This window comes from Pleurotus ostreatus (genome assembly GCF_014466165.1).
Source record: "Pleurotus ostreatus strain PC9 chromosome Unknown scaffold_5, whole genome shotgun sequence".
Classification (NCBI taxonomy): domain Eukaryota; kingdom Fungi; phylum Basidiomycota; class Agaricomycetes; order Agaricales; family Pleurotaceae; genus Pleurotus; species Pleurotus ostreatus.
The window spans coordinates 3,301,895-3,320,775 of record NW_023503160.1 but is presented as its reverse complement, the minus strand read 5'-3'; the positions used below and the strand labels follow the sequence as shown (position 1 = coordinate 3,320,775).

The window sequence follows — 18,881 nt, the reverse complement described above, 5'->3', positions numbered from 1 at the left end:
TATCGTGAATGGAATTCCTTGAAGACACCTCCGATCGCGACTTGATTGCCCCACTCGAAGTTACCTGCATAGTCGGCCAGATCCACGGAAGGCGAAATGCCACAGCAAATCGTGGCAAATGTCGCTGAAAATGACTTGGTCTTGGGAGCATAGGCGGCGCGGCAAATACCTCAGAGAAGGATGGTCGAGGTTCGTTTTCAGTTGCCAATCACTCTGTCTCAATTATGCGGCAGAATATCTATGTGGTTCGACTTCACATCTCCTTAGGAGTCCTCGGTCCTACTGTTCGTCGGCCACGTCAACGGTAGCATAAGTGCCGTGTGTATGTCGGGCGCAGGCAGGAATAGAAAAGTTTGGGGCGGTGGCCAGCATTGGCCACGATACTCAGGCAGAGTGAGACGGAGTCAACACTAGCCGCACCTCGCTTCACATCTATCGGTCGCATTAGATCTTGCTTACCATGTTTTCTAATATTAGGAACAGTGGAAGTTATGATGTTTAATTTCAAATACATAAGAAAAACCATGAGAGAAACTGTAAGTCTCCATGCGACACTGGCACTCGTCGTGTATTCCGCAGAGATAAGGTCCGGGATTCGAAGTCTCCTCACCCACAGCGACAACGCCCGCACAAATGTCCATTCACTCAGTGAAACGACACCAAAACCACTTGGCTTGGGACAAGAGGTGCGTCTCTGTCGCCCTCGCTGTGATGTCCCACTTATAGTTTCATTTGCCTAGTATTCAGCCCGTTGTATATGTGCAGTCAGGCGAAACGATCACCTTTGACTGCCTGGACGCCTCTAATGGCCAGATCACGCCAACATCCACAGCATCAACCATCTCTTCACTCGTGTTTTCACAGCTTGACCAAGTCAGCGGCCCCGTTCACATAGAGGGTGCGTTGCCCGGAGATACCCTCCAAGTGGATGTCCTGAAGATCGAGACGGCCAATTGGGGGTGGACCGGGGTCATCCCTGGATTCGGGCTCCTCCACGACGAGTTCTCCCAGCCGGCGCTGAAGATTTGGGAGCTGGACACGAATGGCGGGCTTGCTTGGTTTGATCGCGAGAAGGGGATCAAAATTCCTTTGCGTCCATTCCCCGGTGAGATGGGGGTTGCACCAGGCAAGGATGGCGCCTTTTCGACGATTCCTCCCTACAATACGGGAGGGAATCTGGACACGAAGTACCTCCGTGCGGGGTCGACGTTGTATTTGCCCATTGAAGCAGAAGGAGGGCTGTTCTCCATCGGAGTAAGTTAGGAAGGTCTACTCCCCGCCTCATCACAACTGATCCAATCGAACAAGGACGGACATGCGGCTCAAGGCGACGGAGGTACGTGAACGATCCATCCAACTAATCACGTAATTACTCATTGAAGATTACCTAGAGGTTTGTGGTGAGTCGCTCGTTTGTATCGATCCTTGAAGACGAGGTGACATTGGAATTCTAGGTACCGCGATTGAGACGCCTATACAGGTAACGGTACGGCTCACCGTCAGAAAAGACAAACCATACACGAAGACACCGCACTACACGACCACCGAATCTGCTATTCAGGAAGAGTATTACTGTACTACAGGGGTTGACGCGAGTATGTCTGCCGCGTCTTTGAGTTCTTCACAATGCTAATGCTAACGCGAAACAGATATCGAGACAGCTACGAAAGCGGCTGTGCGGTACATGATAGACTACCTTGTCGCAGAACACCAACTAGAGCGGACAGAGGCTTACATGCTTTGCAGCGTAGCTGGGGACCTAAAATTGCATGAGGTGGTGAGAACCAACCCTTCTATCCACGTACGGCGGGAAATGGCAGCTCACGCCGGCTTTATAGGTTGATATGCCGAACTATGTCGTGAGTATCCCGACCTGACTTGTGCACGCCCAGCATTAACGGGTCTTGTGGTAAGGTTGGCATGATGCTTCCAAAGTCAATCTTCACCCTCGCGGTTTGAACTGTACATACTACATAGCACATAGCTCCTTCGAACAATGAAGGAGTTTCTGCCAAGCGCTTTCCTTGTACATGTAGGCAGTCAATCATTCAATGTCAATCCAGGCCGATATTCCCCTCCAAGCTCCTTCTCCGAGCAAATCGAACGGTCTAGTGATGCTGACTCCGTCTTTCTTTCTCACAGTTCCTCATCTGGATGAACTTCAGCTTGCCAAGGATTTTATCGCCTTCGAACTTCCTCCTCCTATCTTGTATTCCTATACATCCAGCATCATTACTGCCGCAGAGTGAGTCAGATTTTCGCATTCAGCTACTGAGAACACCTCTAGCCTGCACAAGTGCTAATATGTACTTCTCCACCCCGTGAAAGGAACTTCAAAAGTTCGGCACGTGTACCCAAATAGATTTGAGGGGTGGCGTTCAACTGGGGATGTTTAGCCTGCGCCCCCTTGTCAAGTACCTTCGTTCCCAGAAAGGTCCTCCAGCATAAACAATCAGCCCAATGACAAGTCCAGGCGCCATGCGCCCCGCGTGCATGGAGCCAGTGGAGTGCTAACGTCGCGTTCTTCCGCATCTTCTTCGGGCTCCATGTACAAGCAATTCGAACAGCTGCGCACCCATAGCGCTTCTGTGCCGCACTTCGGAAGATGACTGGGCTGGGCTGCGTGCAATGTCCGCTGAACGCGGCGAGCGCGGCCTGTTCGTGCCCTGCTTGTACGACAGGCTCGTCGCTTCTTCATTGTGATTTACATGTGCACCAGTCAAAAAAGCATCATGTGTGAGCCGTGCTCCGGACTCCGCAACACGATCCGTTGACCATCGTATACATCAAACTTTGGAAGAGTCTGGTTTTGGATGGGCGTAAGGTTTGCAGTTGATATCCGAGGCTGGCGCTCACCGACGTCGCCTATAAAAGTGCTGTAGACTCGCTGTGCATCATCCATATCCTGCTGCCACTCATACCAAGCAAGCTACTATGAAATTTCTCGCAGTCGCGCTCGCACTATTTGCCCTTACTGGGGCGCAGGCTCGTCCAGCCAGCGAAGACACCTTCGTCCCAGACCTAGCAGCCGACTCCAAGGCAGCATGTGGATATGGCGCATGTGGCGCGCCGACCTGGACCACTTGCTGTTACCCATACGGCTGTGTCGCTGCATCCAGCGGCCAAGGAGTTAGTCTACTCTCGATCTCACCCCAAGACAAGCATTGCTAACCATTGTCTCGCAGAAATGCTTCAGATATCAGTGATTCCGCGATTCGATTCATCGAGTAAGTACGAAGTTGGCTACATATGAGTGTGCTTATCGCGCCGATAGGTCGTGATACGGGTAAAGGCAATATTGGTGTGTATTCGCTGGTGGGTTGGCATGAGGGAGTAGGTGGATTGAGTAGAGTCATTGATTCATGATGTAAACGAGGTTGAAACGGCAATGAAACGATGCCCGTGGTCCTAGTAGCTATTGCGCGCTACCATCATCCGAGGACGCTTCAGCGATGTCGATGGATCCAGGAGCTGGAAACCATCCCCAAGTCTTCATATCCACTCGGAGCTCGCCAGTGCGTCCCACTGTGACTTCAACGCCCTCAGCTTCGAGCGCCTCCTGCTGTAGTTGGGCACCGTTGGTTCCGGGCCCGCGGGACGATATAGCACCCGAAGACGCTATAACTCGATGCCACGGTACTGGCGGGTTCGTATTGGGAGACAGAAATTTCAGCGCTAATATCAATGAAATGAATGAGTCAGAGTTAACGTTCAAGTAACTTACTGAACGTGAACGACGGGGAGTTGGTTACGCACCTTGTCCGACATGTCTAGAGTAGTTCGGCTGCCCTATGAGTTTTGCGATGTGCCCTTAGAGCACGTTGGTCTCTGCCACCGAGGTTCGTGAAGTCAGAAGCCGACCTACCATAGGAGGTGACTCTACCATGTGGTATGAGCCTGACGGTATCATAGACCTGTCGCGTATTTCATGATTGGATACTCAGCAAATGAGGTCCTAAGACGACGAATTCACATACAGCAGCATGGAACTCAGCACTATCCATTGATATAGGGTAGTACTGACGCAGTCAGAAAGAAAACAAGAAAGACTTGTGCCACCACGTGAGAATAGCTCAGGGGGATTTTGTGGAGTGGCCAAGACGGCCAAGTCCAAGATACTGCTAACATGAACTACGCTGTAACCAGAGAAACTACGCTACTATTGAAGACTATGTACTTCGGTGTAAATTGAAATATTATGCATTGCTTAGTTGAATCTACTTTCCGAATGACACAGTCACGCCGAGGTCCTTGATGTCGCCTGTTGCGATATCATATACCCACCCGTATATCGAGGTCTTCTGTCCCTTGTACTAGGAAAACGGTGATTTAAGCAATAATCAATCCGAGATAACGAGGGTACATACTCCCGTGGCTGCCTTGGATTTATGGATCCTCTGCACGTTCGCCTTCACGTTCTCTTCAACAAGTGCCCTGTATCCGGCTAGTTGGGCGAGAACATGAGTATCATCAAACTGACAGCGCGGTTTGTAGAGGGCCCACTGTCGTTCAAAGCCGGGGCAGCTATTGTCTTCAATTTCTTGTTTTTCACGCGGAGGGCTGCAATCTCGGCTCTGAAGGAATCACTAGAACTTCATCGTTCTCAGAAAGGTAGGGGATCGCGACGAACCTCTTTGAATTGAGATAAATGTCTCTGATGGGCCAGATCCATGCTTCTATAGGGTCTTTGGCGGCATCCTTCTCCGAGTTCACGGTAGATGTGACAGCAGCTGCTACGCCTCCACATCCATAATGACCCATGACGATAATGTTATGCACACCCAAATGAGCCGTAGCGTATACAAGCACCGCATTTCTGCGAAAGAAAGTATGGTAAGTATCAAGACGATCTCGTGGTTGATGAAGGGAAGACTGACCCGTTCTTATCATCTTCATAGTATTGCGCTGCGATGTTGCGCTCAGCGAATACGACGCCTGGCGCCGTGTGGAATAAAGTGCCTTCGCTTAATCTATCGGGAGAGAATCAGCAAATCAGTTGTCGTACCGAACCGCAAGCTCACCGGCTGTCGGAGCACCCAAATAGCAAGAACGGAGGATCTTCGAATGAAAAAGTGAGCATACGTAGGGTCTAGCTGGAAAGCGCCACGAAGCGTCACATACGTTGCGCGGCAGCTGAGTGTTTGAAAAAGCCGGGATCGACCTTCTCCAGGTTCTTCTCGAACTGCTTCTCAGAGTTGAGAAGATCCTTGACGGTGGTCGGTTCTGCGAGCTTGTCGCCGGCGGCGCTGGGAGCTTTGCCGCTGTGTTGATCACATCGCCCCGGATATATCAAGTGGGCGAAGAGGAGTACGTAGAACAAGCACAGTGAATACAGATGAGGAAACATCTGTGTGGTCCGGATGGGACATCGAAATCGCCGTGCACTGAGTTTTATTCTTGCATCGTAGGATGTATTCCAAAAATAACGAGCAGCTATTGCTTGGCTCTAGAGGACGAATGGGCTAGTCCAGCGGATTAGCCTGCGCACTTGGCGCCACGGGTGTGGGATCGAGGATCAGGACAGGCATGCGTTGACAGCCTCGATAGAAATTAGTGGCCGCGTTCAGTTCAGTGATATCTTTGGCAACCTCGCTACTTTCAGCATCCTGGAAGTTTCATGTACGGTAGTTCAAGTGACGGGTGTGAGCGGCGGAGGTAGATACAAACCCATGGGCCAGAAGAGAGCTCCGATTTGAGGGTTTCGTCGGGGTTCTTGGTTGTGATCAAATGCCAGATTCCTGCAGCTATTTGCCATTCCTTCTGGTTGATATAGGGAATGGAATATGGTGATATAAATACACCCCAGGCGACTCCGCTGGTTTCGCTTATAATCAGTAGTTCTGGATCCGTCGCCAGCTTTTGACGTGGCCAAATACAAAAATGGTCCACAGGCACAAGAAACCTCAAGCGAGGGATGCTATTTCATTAGACTGAGAACCGGCCTATCAGATCTTGTCAGCAAGGTGAGTTATTCATGTTCGCAATTAACTGACTAGACAAAATATTCACGGAGGTCTTGTCTTGCAAGAAGACCAGGTCCAATTTCGCCAGAGGTGTGACACGTGACAGCCCCTGAAGCAGAGTTCTCTTCGAAGTCTGTCGGACACTAGTCTTCAGGTATAGCAGTTAGGTCAGCTCGCGAACTGTATAGCCTGCTATTGGATATAGCCAAAGGCGCAGAGAATATTCAGCATGCTGGATTTAACGTGCGAACTCTTGATCCTAATCATATAGCACCCGATATACATTGGGCTGGGCGATATTTGGTCCATCGTGTCTGGCCGAGTGCGGTCCTTATCACTTGCGTTGACTGAAGACGATCTCGAATCGATCTTTCAGATGTTCGGGGACTTGTCGCGAGTGGAACGCTTGTGTATCGACTTACATCAAGATTTTACCCAATGGAACGAATCCAAGTCAGGTTGCCTCGCCTGACTCTTCATGATCAACCTCGCTTCCGCTAGTTTGGCGAGCTTTGATTTGACAATGGACTCCTCGCCGTACTCTTCAGCCTTCTACCCATCTCGATGAATCGTCGACTGGCAGCAACGCCAGGATGTTCCTGTCGCTGGGGCGCCATGGACTGCGCCATCCGCGCTTTTCGTCGTCGAACATCTAGCTGTAAGCTGGGTGCTCGGGGGAGTCGGTCGTGCGGCTTGACGCCGAGTCGCCATCTACTGGTGGTCCTCGCCACAAACTAAATATTTAACAGAGACAGTCGGTATGTAAAGATGCAGGAATTGGGGCAATGGTCGGTGAGTATCTAGAAGCAGATACAATGTGAGGCAAATACAATATACACAAAACAACGACAACATTGATATATAGCAATCGATCATTTACATCAGTTACAAAGAGCGGATACAACATTTGGGAAGGACGTAACATGGGTTGTTTGGGATCTACTCATAAACAAAACGCGCAGGGAGACGAGGCGTTTCGCCAACATGGCGGCAAATTACCAATTATCATCGTCGTCCTCCGCATCGTAGTTCACAGCATCAGGAGAAACGACGACGGGGCCAACAGACACGTTCTTGGTGTTAGCACCCTCGTCGTTGCCGTTATCTCGCCACGCGGCATTCCCATTCTGCGCAGGTGCGCCCTTGCCTCGACCGCCGCGGCTGACGACAGAGAAACCGTCGGAGGTAGTCTGATCTGTATTAGATCTCCACCCGCCACCTGGGGGACAAGATCTGAGATACAGTCGCAGCGAAGAACAAGACGTGGCTCACCTCTTCCTCCGCGCTTCTTTCTATCGCCATCATTAGAGGGAGTGCCACTGACGATGCCTTGTGCCTTATTATGTTCCCTAAGTTGCCTGGCATAGTCCCTGCATATCCCTTTCTTGCATATCAACCCGTGGGTTTTGCACAGCATAGCAGGCTCGACCGCCTTCTTCTCCCCGATATCGTCGTCTCCCCACAGATTTTCCGTGACTTGGGATTCCGGGTACGACTCAGCGACCGACTCGTTGCCAAACGTCGACTCGCTGTCGGCGTACGAAAGGGGGCGATTCCAGGCAGAGGCGTAGACGAACTCGGGATCGACGTGCTCTTCGTCAGCGATTTCGTAGATGTCGGCGGGGGAACGGTCGCCCAAGGAAAATGCGTCTAGGCCCTTTTGGACGCGGTCGAGGGGGTCTTGGGAGGCTCCAGATGCGCTGGTCCTCGATGCAATTCGAGGGTTTGCACCATTGGAGGACGTGGGCGTGAGCGGGCTTAATCCTGGAGGCGAGGACATAGTGGAGCTGACACTAGATGCCACGCTCAAAGGGATGGCCATGGCTCTCGAGGTCGGCCCTACGTAGACGCGTGGCTTAATATAACGTCGAAGTTTTCGTGAAAACGATACGCACATGCATTCGTAGGAGATTTAGTAGAAGGTGATCTCGCAGATGTGGTGTTCGTGATGATGGGCTGTTCACTACGAGGTATCGAGACACTGGGGCCTCCCCTACCTTGGCCTCGGCCTCGCCCACGACCCCACGCGCCGCGAAGTGCTTGGGCGGACGCGGGATTTGGACCTGTCTGGGATGCGACCCAGCTGGCTGAGCCGACAACTAGAGACGCGTCAGCGACTGTTCTGCCAAAGGTGGAAGCATCGCACCCACCTGGAGGTGCAGGTTTTGCAGGCGCAGGGACAACTGCAGTGGGAAGAGGACGACAGATCGGTTTGTTCGTTTTGTCCTCAGGCGGAACCTGGCACCACGAAGTTTGGGGGTACGGGAAATGCACGATCCTATATCACGCGTGTATTTTAGCGATCGTGAACTAAGAAGTAGGAATATCGAATATATATCACGTACGGGTTCCTAGGCGACCAGGATTTGAACCAGTCGTCCTCGACGTTGATTCTCTTCCAGCCTACGCGGGGTTCGACATTTCCGCAAAGAGTGAATCTTTGGGCCGCCACTCACCATCTTTCTGAGCCTCTCGCCCGCTGGAATATGTGCTATAGTAGACCCTGGTCATGCGCGGCTTCTCCTCGCTGGTAGGGTTCTTCAGGAATTTGGCCCATGTATGCTCACCCAACAATCTTTCGAAGTGTTTGTAGGAACGATCCATCTCGACTAAGATAATGCCTTTCGCCTGCCCGTGCCTCCGTATCAACGACAACAATAAACGATCACAAACGCGTACCTTGGGCTTGTAGAAAAACGCCAGAAACTTCAGCAAGTCATCCACTCCAACGCAACACGCGAACCATGAGGCGAATTGGTGGCAGTCGGCCGGAAGGTCGAAATGCGCGGTGAGAGGATATGGCTGGTATACCGCGAGATACTTGGGCTCGTCGTCGCCTGGAGGAGGGGTTTTGATTTTCTTGGGCATCGCAAATCGCAGCTGAGAGACCAAGGATGGGGTACAAGACCAAGGAGCAGTGGGGGCAATTGGGGAGTGGCGGGGAATCCGGTGGGATATAAGTATAAAGAATCACACAAAGCACAGCTTTGGAGGTTCGGGTGGTTCTCGTATACTCGGCTTCTGGGACGGGTCGAATCTGGGGTGGCCATCCTGCCACCTTATCGCACCATCGAGGACGGTGCGCGCTAACACAAACGCCTTTCTCACCACATTTTCCACAGATAGCAGAAAGATAACATGTTCTAGTGCCACTAAAATACTGAATATATCCGACTAATATTCAACTTTTTCGATGTACGGCATTCACACTCTCAAGTCCGAGAACGTTCCTTTCGCTGAACGTCTTCGCCATCAGGTCTGTTCATCTCACGGAGAAAGCATCACTGAAAGACAGGTTCTTGATTCTTGATGAAAGAGGCGTGCTGGATCGTGGGTTCAGTGGCTCCATCATCATTGATGGTCCTGATTGTCCCCATTCAACCCAGGCAATCCTATTACCTGCATGGGATCTTGGGAATCGAACCGTCTGCTAAGGCGGTGCCGGGAGCGGGACCAAATACACCGTTCTCCTCAACGACCACGACACTTTTGCCTCTGTTGCCTCTCTTGACTGACCCAAGATATTGACTAGACTCGATGTCCTACCAGACGCCTGGTACCTTCGCAAGGGCGCCCAACCCTAGATCTCCAGTCGCCCGAATGACCGAAGAGGATTCACAGAACGAGTCGAGTCGCTTCTACAGCTATGCCCAAACAAGTCGCTAATCGATGACATAGTGATGGAAGGGCTTCTGGCCGACAGCGGGCCACCTCGCGGCTCAATGGGACGCATGCTCAAGACCAGTGAGTCAGGGTTCAGCTGTACGAGGCGGGCTAACAATCCGTAGCGTTGTTTCCTTTGCCAGTACCGACAGACCTGCCCCGACCTCGCCGAAGACTGAGTCAGATGTCGGGCACATGTAAGGACGTTCCGGCCCATCGGATTCCTTGAACGCTGACATTGATTATCCATGCAGGTTAGAAGACATCAAAACCCATTTAGCCGAACAGAGGACATTCATGCAGCAACTATTGAACGAACAGCTAGCCGCCATGCAAGAACAGACTCAAATCCTACGTAGTATCTCTACTCGCCAGGCTGGACAAGGTAATTACGCCTCTCATGGTTACAATTCATATATACTCACTTTGTTGCTTGTTTCGCAGATAACTCGACACGGCCTATCCCCCAGGTCCCGCTGCGAAATGCTGGCGCCTGGAACCCTCTACTCAAATCTACATTGAGTCAAATTGCACCGATCATGGACCGCTGGCGCGGGGGATTGGACACTTTGCTCATCTTCGTAAGCACATCCCGCTACGCCTCCTCAGACGGACGAATCATATGCGATGCAGGTTGGTCTGTTCTCCGCTATCGTGACAACGTTCCTTGTGGAATCATTGGGTGACCTGCAAGTCGACCAGGGCGAGCGAACAAACGAGATTCTCGCCAACATAACTGAGATTCTCGTGTCTCTCGCTGGGCCCGCGGGTGCGGGAGGGTTGACGGTGACGCCAACTGAAGAGGTCTTCTCTCCAAGCTCGGATGTTATCCGCGTGAACATATTTTGGTCACTATCTCTGATTCTTTCGGTGCGAGAAACATCCACTCTTGTTGCGCGGCTCTGATACTTACTCCTTGCTTCCGCGCCAGCTCTCCCTCGCCGCGTTGGCCGTTGTCGGCCGCGCATACCTGTTCAAACTGACCCGCCCGGATGGCGATAGCGTCACTCGCTTAACCGACATCCACCAGCGGTGGAAAGGCGCTCAGACACTACTCGGGCCTTGCGTAGAGTTCCTGCCGCTGCTGCTCGTTGTCCCGGTGATCCTATTCATCATAGGATTTCTGGACAACCTGATCGTCAGCGCGCTCCAAGCCACCGCAGTTGTTTGGCCCGTTCTCATAGCGGCTATCGTTGCCTGCGTCATTGTAGCCCTTGTGGGCTGTCTGATGGTGTATTCCTTTGTGCATGGTGTGACACGCCCTCACGAGTCGCCATTCCATATCGGAGGGCATCATCATCCTGCTATAGAGGATGAGTCCACGGTACATGCGAATATTGTGGCATATCATCACACAATCCAGCGTACCTACGACGACGAGGTTTTGGACCAGGCTGCAGCTGCTTTGAAGGCCATATTGCAGAATTCCGTCCCATGGATGGGTGTGCCAGGGATGCATGGGGAGTGGCCATCCTCAGTGGTCTCTGCACTGGAGCTGGATACCTTTCTGCACTTGCTATCACCAGAATCAAGCATCAGATGCAACATCACTGTTGCTAATATGCTTGTTGAGAGTGAGGTCAATTTCCTGGAGAAATGCATATCTCCGAAGCAGAAGGCCCAGCTTCTTTCAGCCTTGCTGAAGGCCATAGAAGTCAGTCGTTGGCAAAACAGAGATATCAGGTATCTGTTGGACTCACCATTGCTATCAGCTATGGCAGTAATTGTCCAAAGCACCTGGGTTTTGGCACTCAAGAAGCTCAATCTTGCTGACCAGTGTGTGGTCAACAATACTTTGATCATGGGACCCAAGTCCATCCTTGTGTTGCTCACTGCCAACACTGCACATCCAGCCAGCCACAGCATGGATGATATGTATATCTACGATGTCAACATCAGTGTTGCCAAATTTGCACATTCTGTCTTGCAGGCACTACTTCATGCCTCTTCAGATAGAATCCATGATATTTTTCTTGAGGCAAGATATACATTGCACATCATTGGACCATATCCTACAGTAACAACTCCAACCCTTGCTGCACTATCACAAGCCTTTGGAGATGACGATGTATTTCATGCACAATTCTTCCCATTGCTTTTGATGCTACTCCATGGATTTGTCTTGTATAAGAACACTGCTGATGGCACAAGCTTCAATAGGATGACCAATACTGCCATTTCCTGGTTGCTTATGAAGCCAGGAGAGTGGTTGACATCCAATTTCAGGCTATTATCATCAAAGCCTTTATTGTCATTGTCATCATTCTCAGACCCAATTCTCAATCATCGGTTGTTAAAGACAATTGAAAGACTATGCCATCAGGATGTTCCCAATGGCTATGGGGTTGCTGGGCAATTCATAAAAAATGTTCTCAACTCAGATTGCCAAGAGGTCATTGTATGTCCGAAGTCTGCAAAGGAGCTTGTTCCACTCCCCTCAATCCTCTTCTGCCAAGTCATTGAGCAATTCTTGAGGACAATGAGCTTTGCTCAGCATACCAAACTGGCAAAGAGTCAGCAAAGTCTTCAGTCTGTTGTTGAGATGATCCTTGAGTGGACCATGATAGAGGTATTGCCAGAAATAGCACAACCCTTCATCAAGAATATTGTGCCGGTTGTGATTGGGCTGCTTGAGCTAGTACCAATAACTGAAAAGCTTGAGCTAATAAGTGCCCTCATGTCTGTCATGCGTACAAAACATGGATGGGACCAGCTATCATTGGTGTCAACTGTGAATTTGATTCAGGCATATCTTACTGTGATTGAGGGATTACATACTGGACCAGTTCTTGAATCAGTTGATCACATCACTGCACAAAGGATCAGCTCAGCTCTAAGACACCTGGATATGGAGCTACAGGACTTGTTTTCAAATGTGTCTTCACCTAAGATTATTGCACTTTGTCAGAAGCTGTCTCTGAGTTTAGCCAAGGTTAAGCTGTAATAGTGTACAGTTTTATGATTCACTTGATGTAATATTTATGTTTTATTACTATCTAAATTTTGTTTTCTGTTTGTGTTCTTTTAGTCAGTGAGTAAAGGAGCAAATCCACTTTTCATATCAGATGTGGTACCCCTAATCTCCTATGTGAGTCCCTGACTACCACAACGCGGGACGTTGGTCGGGATTTGAAAAGGATTACTAGCAGGCGCCATGTCGGCCAGGTATTTTTGTACGTCAGGCTTATTGCATCTATGTCAGAAAATTACGACGACAGGTACCCGACTCCGGCGCGTTTCATGCCATATGGGACATGAATACGTCCTATAGCTGGTTGCGTTGATGCGCTATGCAGGCCTTTTTCTTCAGACCCGGGGAGTCGCAATCCACTACAACCCCGATCCTCCAAGACTTGAGTATATGAGCACCGGTTTCGTACAGAAACTGGTGAGATTCTAACCCTCATTTCTCCCCGCGATGCCGAGTCCGCTACAGGTCGTCACAAACAGACTTCAAAGTCTGTCCAGGCCCTCCCGCAATGGCGAAGAGACACGTTTTACAAAGGTGACCAGAACCGTTCCTATGGATATCATACTAGAGATTGCGCAACGACTTACCTCCCTCGGGGCCCTCCTGGACTTCGGTTTAATAGTAAGTAAGCGCGCAACCTAATACCGCATGCTCTGAATAGTCGATTATATTCAAGTCACGAAGCACTTATCATATCCTATTGCCTACTTTATACGCCCATGTCCAGCTGGACTCGAACGATCAGTGCCGTGCCACATTATCATATCTTGCTCGCGAACCCGACGTAGCCATTTTTGTGAAGAGCCTGGTCGTGCGGCCGAACCATCGTATCTGGGACTCCAATGCTCACCAAGAAGAACAAGACGAGGCTTGGATAGCCGATCTGGTATCACTTATAGCGGCACAAGGGAAATTTCGTCTTCTCGAATCATTTCACTGGGACGGCATGGAAGTTCCTAAAGATCGACTGTGGTTGAAACTGCGAAGCTTGTAAGGCGCCGTCATGTTCACTCGCTAGCAGTACACTAATGCGTTGGTGCTGGGCTCAACAGCTGCCCTCGTCTGCGTCATATTGGGTGTAGCGTTGGTCAAAACCCCCTTCATGGAGAAAGCGAGGTACAAGTTCATCGTGAAAAAAAAGTCCACTGACTAACTTCCCATTGGTAGCTTTTCAAGTTCGTGAACCTTGCAGGATTTTCCTTAACATCCCACACGTGTAATTTCAGACATCGTAAGTTGCGCTCCGATCAGACTTTCCGTCGCTCACTTCTCCTGCCCTAATACTAGATAGGTCATTTCATCAAGTCACCCCCGAGGAAACAGATCTCCCCGACTCCCTCTGGACCATGTTGCTCGAAAATTCACCTCAACTTGAGCGTCTGGTGTTGAACGGTCGACAAGACCATTTGTGGAGAATTTCGAGGGTATCAGAAGGACGTTGGCCTGCCATGCGGAAGCTCTCGCTCGGCTACCACGCAGGGGGCATCAACAATCATCCGCCCTTCAGAGAATTCCTCTCGGTCCATCCTCTACTCCGCGACATAACTCTCACCGGCCTCAGGTTCGAACCTTGGGATGTATCCGAAGAGACTTCGCTACTCGATGTTCCAGCAGTCGAAGTGTACACGGGGTTTTGGCCTATACACAGAAGCACGATATCGTATCCGATGTACAAGAGCATCAAAAGCGTCACCGCCTATCATGTTATGTGGATTCCTTCCTCATGGATGATGACGACTGTGTTCCCAACACTGAAGAAGAAACTGCCTTCGCTTACGTCGCTTAGCATGAGCGTGGAATTTAGATCGCGAGTGGGAGTAACGACTTTGGACTTCTTTCGCTCATTGTTTAGCTCATGCCCAAGCCTGACACACCTTGAACTGCTCTCTTCTTCTCATTTTGACCTCGTAAGCCAATCATCGCTTTTGCTTACTCGCAGTCCTCATCGCGTCATAGGAGGACTTCGCGACTGCCCTAGAAGATGCGCCGTCACTTGCTACATTTACGTTGGTCAAAGTCCCCAAGCTAGCCAGCGAGGACTTGACTAGGAGCGCCGTTCGCTTACTGCGCCATAAACCATCTTTGCGCTCATTTACTATAGCTCATGTCTGCCCGTGGAGGAGGTCGGAAGAATTCCTAGTCAAGCACAAGGGAATCTACGAAATGATCCCTGGCCCAGGTGGTATTCCGTCTTCTATTTTCGTCAGTGAAACGGCACACAAGCGAGGACAACGGCAAACCCGACGATATCGTTTGGACTTGTCCGACGTAGCCACATCTTGAACCACTTTCGGTCGCTTCCGGTGTTCTTGCTAATTGTATCCTTGCGTTACACTTGAACATCCTTGCGTTACACTTGAACGTATATCCCTTAGATACATCCCGCAGAACTCACGCTACATCCGATAGAGGTTTGAATTCACAGTTGTAATGGTACATAATATATCAGATGGCATGTTCGGTCGTTCGGTCGCGTAAAGTTGGGGTGGAAGTTGGCATGATTCAAACCAACGCCATCATCATTCTGCACGCCTGACTATAGTTAGCCTTCTTTCTACATCGCAATCATAGTTTTGGGGTGTGTGGAAAGGAACCAACTAATGCAATCAATCTCGCAGAGCTTCGTTCACCTTTGCAGCGAATTGGATACCATGGAAGGGTTCGAAACCTAACACTTCACGAGCGGTGGCAGACGTCACGTCGTCCGCACTCCCTCGTCCAGTGAAATGCAATTCGCCTTCACCGCCCGGAAAGTCCCTGAAAAGCATTCAGCATTTGGGAAGCTGACACAAACCTCAGCTAGATGGTGACGCACGGGGGTGGAAGGCCAGACAAGAAATTGATCCTTTGGTCGCGAAGGTAGCTGGCGCTATACAAGGGTGAGTTCAAACTCGCTGGGAAGGCATGACCAACATACTTGTTCACCGTCAGGGGTACGGCAGGGATGTAGAGCACGGAGGAGTCCCCTGTTCCACGGTGTTGTGGTTCAACGGCGTGAATCAAGTCACAGTGCCCTATACGAATGTTCAGATCATTCGGCGACGCCTTGTATGGCCAGAGGAAATACGAATACGTACAATAAACTTGATCACCTGGTTGCACTTGAGGAATCGAGACCATGCTGCGTTGCAACTGCAGGTGCGGATGAAGATGTTCTTTCGCTTCTTGTGTCTTCCCAATGACGTTTCCGGGGAACGCAGGGCTGTCGAGATCGGGCTCCCAGTCTGCAGGATCAAGCGAGGCGGGAGAGGCGAGCAGACGAGGGCGGAAGAACGGCCGCAACATTAAATATGCTGTCGCCAAGGACAGCATTGGGAGTACTCGCAACGTGCCTTCGCCAGCACGGGTGGATGAAAGAGCGGTCCACCCTTGCCACGGACGGAAAACCGTGCATTGATTCCTAAGGACGGTAGAAGTTCATGAGCACACCTGTTATCCACGAAGGCAAAGCTAATCTTACGGCGTTTGATAGAGATCCTGCTTAGCATGGATTCGCGGGCTTGCGTCAAAAGGATCGTGCTTTCGCCATTGGCTCCCGCCTTGAAGGATACGGCCAAAGCAGCTTCTTAGCATAGGGTCTTCCCACCGCTCAACGGAGCCGCCATCAACGTGGGGTCCAAGGGTGAACTTGCTATCGCCAGGATGTCTGATGCGCAGTCTGTCGAAGTATGAGATAGGCGTGGTCAGGCTTATTTCGCTGCTGGGATCAGAGGTGTGCCACAGAGAAAGAAGAAATTTCTGCGTCTCGAGCAGCGCGGGATGGGTTCGGGCTCGGATTTGACTCTTGGAGTTATAAATCTCGAATACTTGAATGTCGTTGGGAGGAAAGCCTACGCTAAGTGAGTGAGAGTGTTGAAGGGGAGAGGGAAAGTTGCTAACCTCGGACGTGCTGTGAATTGGCGGCAGCATAATCCTTGATGTCCTGCTTCCACTTGAGAGCTTCCTATAGATTTGCATTCTCCAGACTCGTCCAATGCCGCGAGAATTAGAATACTGACATCTTGTGGCACACCGCCAGTGACTATCACAGCACCCCTCTTCTTAATCTCTTCGACTGTTGCGGCCGAAAGCCCGCTTTGGAGATCCTTATAGGCAACCTTAGGGATGATCTACAACGCGTGATCAGCAGGATACCTTCTCGAGGCCATTACAGCTTACCGCCCCGCCACGCGCCTCAATCTCTTCTACAGCAGGACCGAGCTCACTCAAAACCTCCTGCCAGCTTTGCCTAAGATCGTCACGCCATATCTGCCTCTTCAACTCCACGAAGCGCTCAGGTAACGCAGCCTCCGCTTCATTGGTAAGCGTTGTGAACACCGATGCAATCGTGCCTTCTTCCCTGGGTCGTCTGGTAGCCGTCGCTGCCGTCGCCAGACGTCGATATAAGCCTCCCCATGGACCTGATTTGATCCTCATTCGCGGTGCGACTGTCTGGGGAATCATTGTGACCAGAGGAAAAGACGTGAGAGGGATGCCAAATGGCCGTCCAATCGCTCCATCGTTCGCATTCTTATAGGCGAGACTGAGACCCTCATAGACTGAGAAGCGTGAGCCTGGTGCCGGTGAAGCATCAGTGGGGACGACTGGGGTAAAGTTGAAATTCAAGATTTAGGGGGAATATCCGAGGTATATCCGACATGCCGATGGGGCCGCACAACCCCATTGCTATGTATAATGAAATTAGTATGAGAGTCAAGGCAGACATACATGTGAAGGTATATGGTATGTAAGGTGCGTGAAGGTATCGTATGAAGTCCGGTAAAACTGAGCAGAAAAAATAAGGTGGGGAACAGCAAAACATCTGGAGTTACGCACCTATAGTTGGGGTAGACTGTCAGTGTCTATATCAGGTGCACTTTTCTCTTCTTGCTTGCCGGGGTTGGCTCGTTCCCATGCCAGAAGGGCATGCTCATATCCCTCCCACACGAGTCGTCCGGCTAGCTCACCACCATACTCGCCATCATCTTCCAGTGTCACACCTTCCGTAGGAGCCTCGTCTGACTTATCAATGCCATCTGGGACAGAAAATCGCGAAGACACGACGTTGACTGGAACGACAGCACAATCTGAGTAGAGTGCGCCCGGTTTAAGAACTTCAGTAGAGGCCTCGCCCACAATCTTGAATGGAGTCGGAAGGAAGAGGGCATGGAGGATCGACTGGATAGCGTACGGCGTGGATTTCGTGAGCATTCGGAAAAATGGCTGTAAGAGAATGTAACTGTAATGGTGGGTGAGTGATGAGGAGACGCAAATATAGATAGGTACGATCTTACAAGAATATCCCAAGTTTAGACTTGGTCGTGTTAGTCCAGTCGGCGTTCAAAATCTTGCCAATGGTAGCAGCACGTCCGATCCCAGGTGACACGCTGACGGCCACGATGTTCGACTTCTGTGCCTTCGGATCGACCACTGGGACTGTGCTAGAACCATCATCCGTTTTCGGAACCTGTGCGGCAGGGAGAGCATCGAGGATCCGTTGAAGATGTCTCGTAAGTAGACACGTCCTCAATGAGCGGAGACCTTCGGAGACCAACAGGCCTCTCTTCGAGTGATCGGGTGCGGGAGATGGGTTGATTGTATCGGTCCCCGCGATAGCAGCAGCATAGAATGGGTTGATCACATTGACCACGCGAATGTCACGTTCTACTGGTGCAACCAACAGCGACGGAAGTAGGAGAGTGATAATCAAAAAGGTAGAGAGTGAAGCCGCTTCTCTATCCTTCTCGGCACGTTCCCTATCGCTTTGCGATGTCGAAAAAAGTGCCGCAGGACCAATATGCTCGTACTCATGAGCAAATACGAGGGCATCCAATCTATGATCCTTGGCTGACAGAAACTTAGTGCAGAATGCGCGTATAGATGAGGGGGATGTGAGGTCGCATTGCTCCGCGAATATTTCTTCGTTTGAGGTCGATGAGCGCAGAAGGGGAATCAGAACGGACGCTTCGCCGGTGTCCACGGCATGCGGCGTAACGAGGATGAGATGCGCGCCGCGTTGAGCTAGTTCCTGCGCGACTGTCAGCCCTAGCGGCGTCAGGCCTCCCTTTCTGTATTCATCAGTCACGCTGTGGTGGACAGGACAAGCACACCCACCGTTATAAGGACCGTCCGGGCATGCAGGTCTCGTTCACGGTTTGTTTTCTTGCCCTGAGAGAAGGTGTAGACGACATAGACGGCTGCGACAACAGCTCCCGTGTGCACGAGGTACGGGGAGGAATAGAGCTCTGTGGCTGCCGCTAGCAGAATGTGCAGCACCATCGAGCGGAACAGGGAGCAAGTGGGCG

At 50.9% G+C, this 18,881-nt stretch overlaps 8 protein-coding genes across 8 annotated transcripts; 3 read left to right on the top strand and 5 right to left on the bottom strand.

The window, feature by feature from the left end:
• Positions 1 to 633: 633 nt before the first annotated feature.
• Positions 634 to 3,206, top strand: PC9H_008218 (uncharacterized protein; the record flags this gene model as incomplete). Its single annotated transcript, XM_036777733.1, has 8 exons — positions 634 to 686; positions 741 to 1,254; positions 1,309 to 1,336; positions 1,455 to 1,595; positions 1,650 to 1,777; positions 2,064 to 2,245; positions 2,883 to 3,129; positions 3,186 to 3,206. The coding sequence occupies 8 exons, from the start codon at positions 634 to 636 to the stop codon at positions 3,204 to 3,206; spliced, it is 1,314 nt and encodes a 437-aa protein (XP_036631353.1).
• Positions 3,207 to 3,415: 209 nt separating this feature from the next.
• On the bottom strand, positions 3,416 to 4,004 carry PC9H_008217 (uncharacterized protein; the record flags this gene model as incomplete). The annotated part of the gene is made up of 4 exons (XM_036777732.1): positions 3,416 to 3,675; positions 3,757 to 3,810; positions 3,866 to 3,914; positions 3,978 to 4,004. The coding sequence occupies 4 exons, from the start codon at positions 4,002 to 4,004 to the stop codon at positions 3,416 to 3,418; spliced, it is 390 nt and encodes a 129-aa protein (XP_036631352.1).
• Positions 4,005 to 4,217: 213 nt separating this feature from the next.
• Positions 4,218 to 5,347, bottom strand: PC9H_008216 (uncharacterized protein; the record flags this gene model as incomplete). Its single annotated transcript, XM_036777731.1, has 7 exons — positions 4,218 to 4,313; positions 4,368 to 4,444; positions 4,504 to 4,574; positions 4,631 to 4,816; positions 4,878 to 4,970; positions 5,022 to 5,058; positions 5,122 to 5,347. The coding sequence occupies 7 exons, from the start codon at positions 5,345 to 5,347 to the stop codon at positions 4,218 to 4,220; spliced, it is 786 nt and encodes a 261-aa protein (XP_036631351.1).
• Positions 5,348 to 6,958: 1,611 nt separating this feature from the next.
• PC9H_008215 (uncharacterized protein) lies at positions 6,959 to 8,831 on the bottom strand (the record flags this gene model as incomplete). The annotated part of the gene is made up of 7 exons (XM_036777730.1): positions 6,959 to 7,182; positions 7,236 to 7,802; positions 7,859 to 8,062; positions 8,114 to 8,241; positions 8,309 to 8,366; positions 8,420 to 8,591; positions 8,643 to 8,831. 7 exons carry the CDS (start codon positions 8,829 to 8,831, stop codon positions 6,959 to 6,961), a joined length of 1,542 nt encoding a protein of 513 aa, XP_036631350.1.
• Positions 8,832 to 9,500: 669 nt separating this feature from the next.
• PC9H_008214 (uncharacterized protein) lies at positions 9,501 to 12,570 on the top strand (the record flags this gene model as incomplete). Its single annotated transcript, XM_036777729.1, has 7 exons — positions 9,501 to 9,589; positions 9,642 to 9,707; positions 9,752 to 9,823; positions 9,881 to 10,011; positions 10,071 to 10,207; positions 10,260 to 10,496; positions 10,558 to 12,570. 7 exons carry the CDS (start codon positions 9,501 to 9,503, stop codon positions 12,568 to 12,570), a joined length of 2,745 nt encoding a protein of 914 aa, XP_036631349.1.
• Positions 12,571 to 13,044: 474 nt separating this feature from the next.
• Positions 13,045 to 14,880, top strand: PC9H_008213 (uncharacterized protein; the record flags this gene model as incomplete). Its single annotated transcript, XM_036777728.1, has 6 exons — positions 13,045 to 13,218; positions 13,274 to 13,587; positions 13,650 to 13,713; positions 13,765 to 13,828; positions 13,885 to 14,504; positions 14,554 to 14,880. The coding sequence occupies 6 exons, from the start codon at positions 13,045 to 13,047 to the stop codon at positions 14,878 to 14,880; spliced, it is 1,563 nt and encodes a 520-aa protein (XP_036631348.1).
• A 323-nt stretch (positions 14,881 to 15,203) lies between these two features.
• Positions 15,204 to 17,013, bottom strand: PC9H_008212 (uncharacterized protein; the record flags this gene model as incomplete). Its single annotated transcript, XM_036777727.1, has 8 exons — positions 15,204 to 15,354; positions 15,413 to 15,466; positions 15,515 to 15,611; positions 15,675 to 15,997; positions 16,058 to 16,427; positions 16,477 to 16,540; positions 16,596 to 16,706; positions 16,756 to 17,013. 8 exons carry the CDS (start codon positions 17,011 to 17,013, stop codon positions 15,204 to 15,206), a joined length of 1,428 nt encoding a protein of 475 aa, XP_036631347.1.
• A 399-nt stretch (positions 17,014 to 17,412) lies between these two features.
• On the bottom strand, positions 17,413 to 18,855 carry PC9H_008211 (uncharacterized protein; the record flags this gene model as incomplete). Its single annotated transcript, XM_036777726.1, has 3 exons — positions 17,413 to 17,815; positions 17,871 to 18,640; positions 18,691 to 18,855. The coding sequence occupies 3 exons, from the start codon at positions 18,853 to 18,855 to the stop codon at positions 17,413 to 17,415; spliced, it is 1,338 nt and encodes a 445-aa protein (XP_036631346.1).
• Between the last annotated feature and the right edge of the window lie 26 nt (positions 18,856 to 18,881).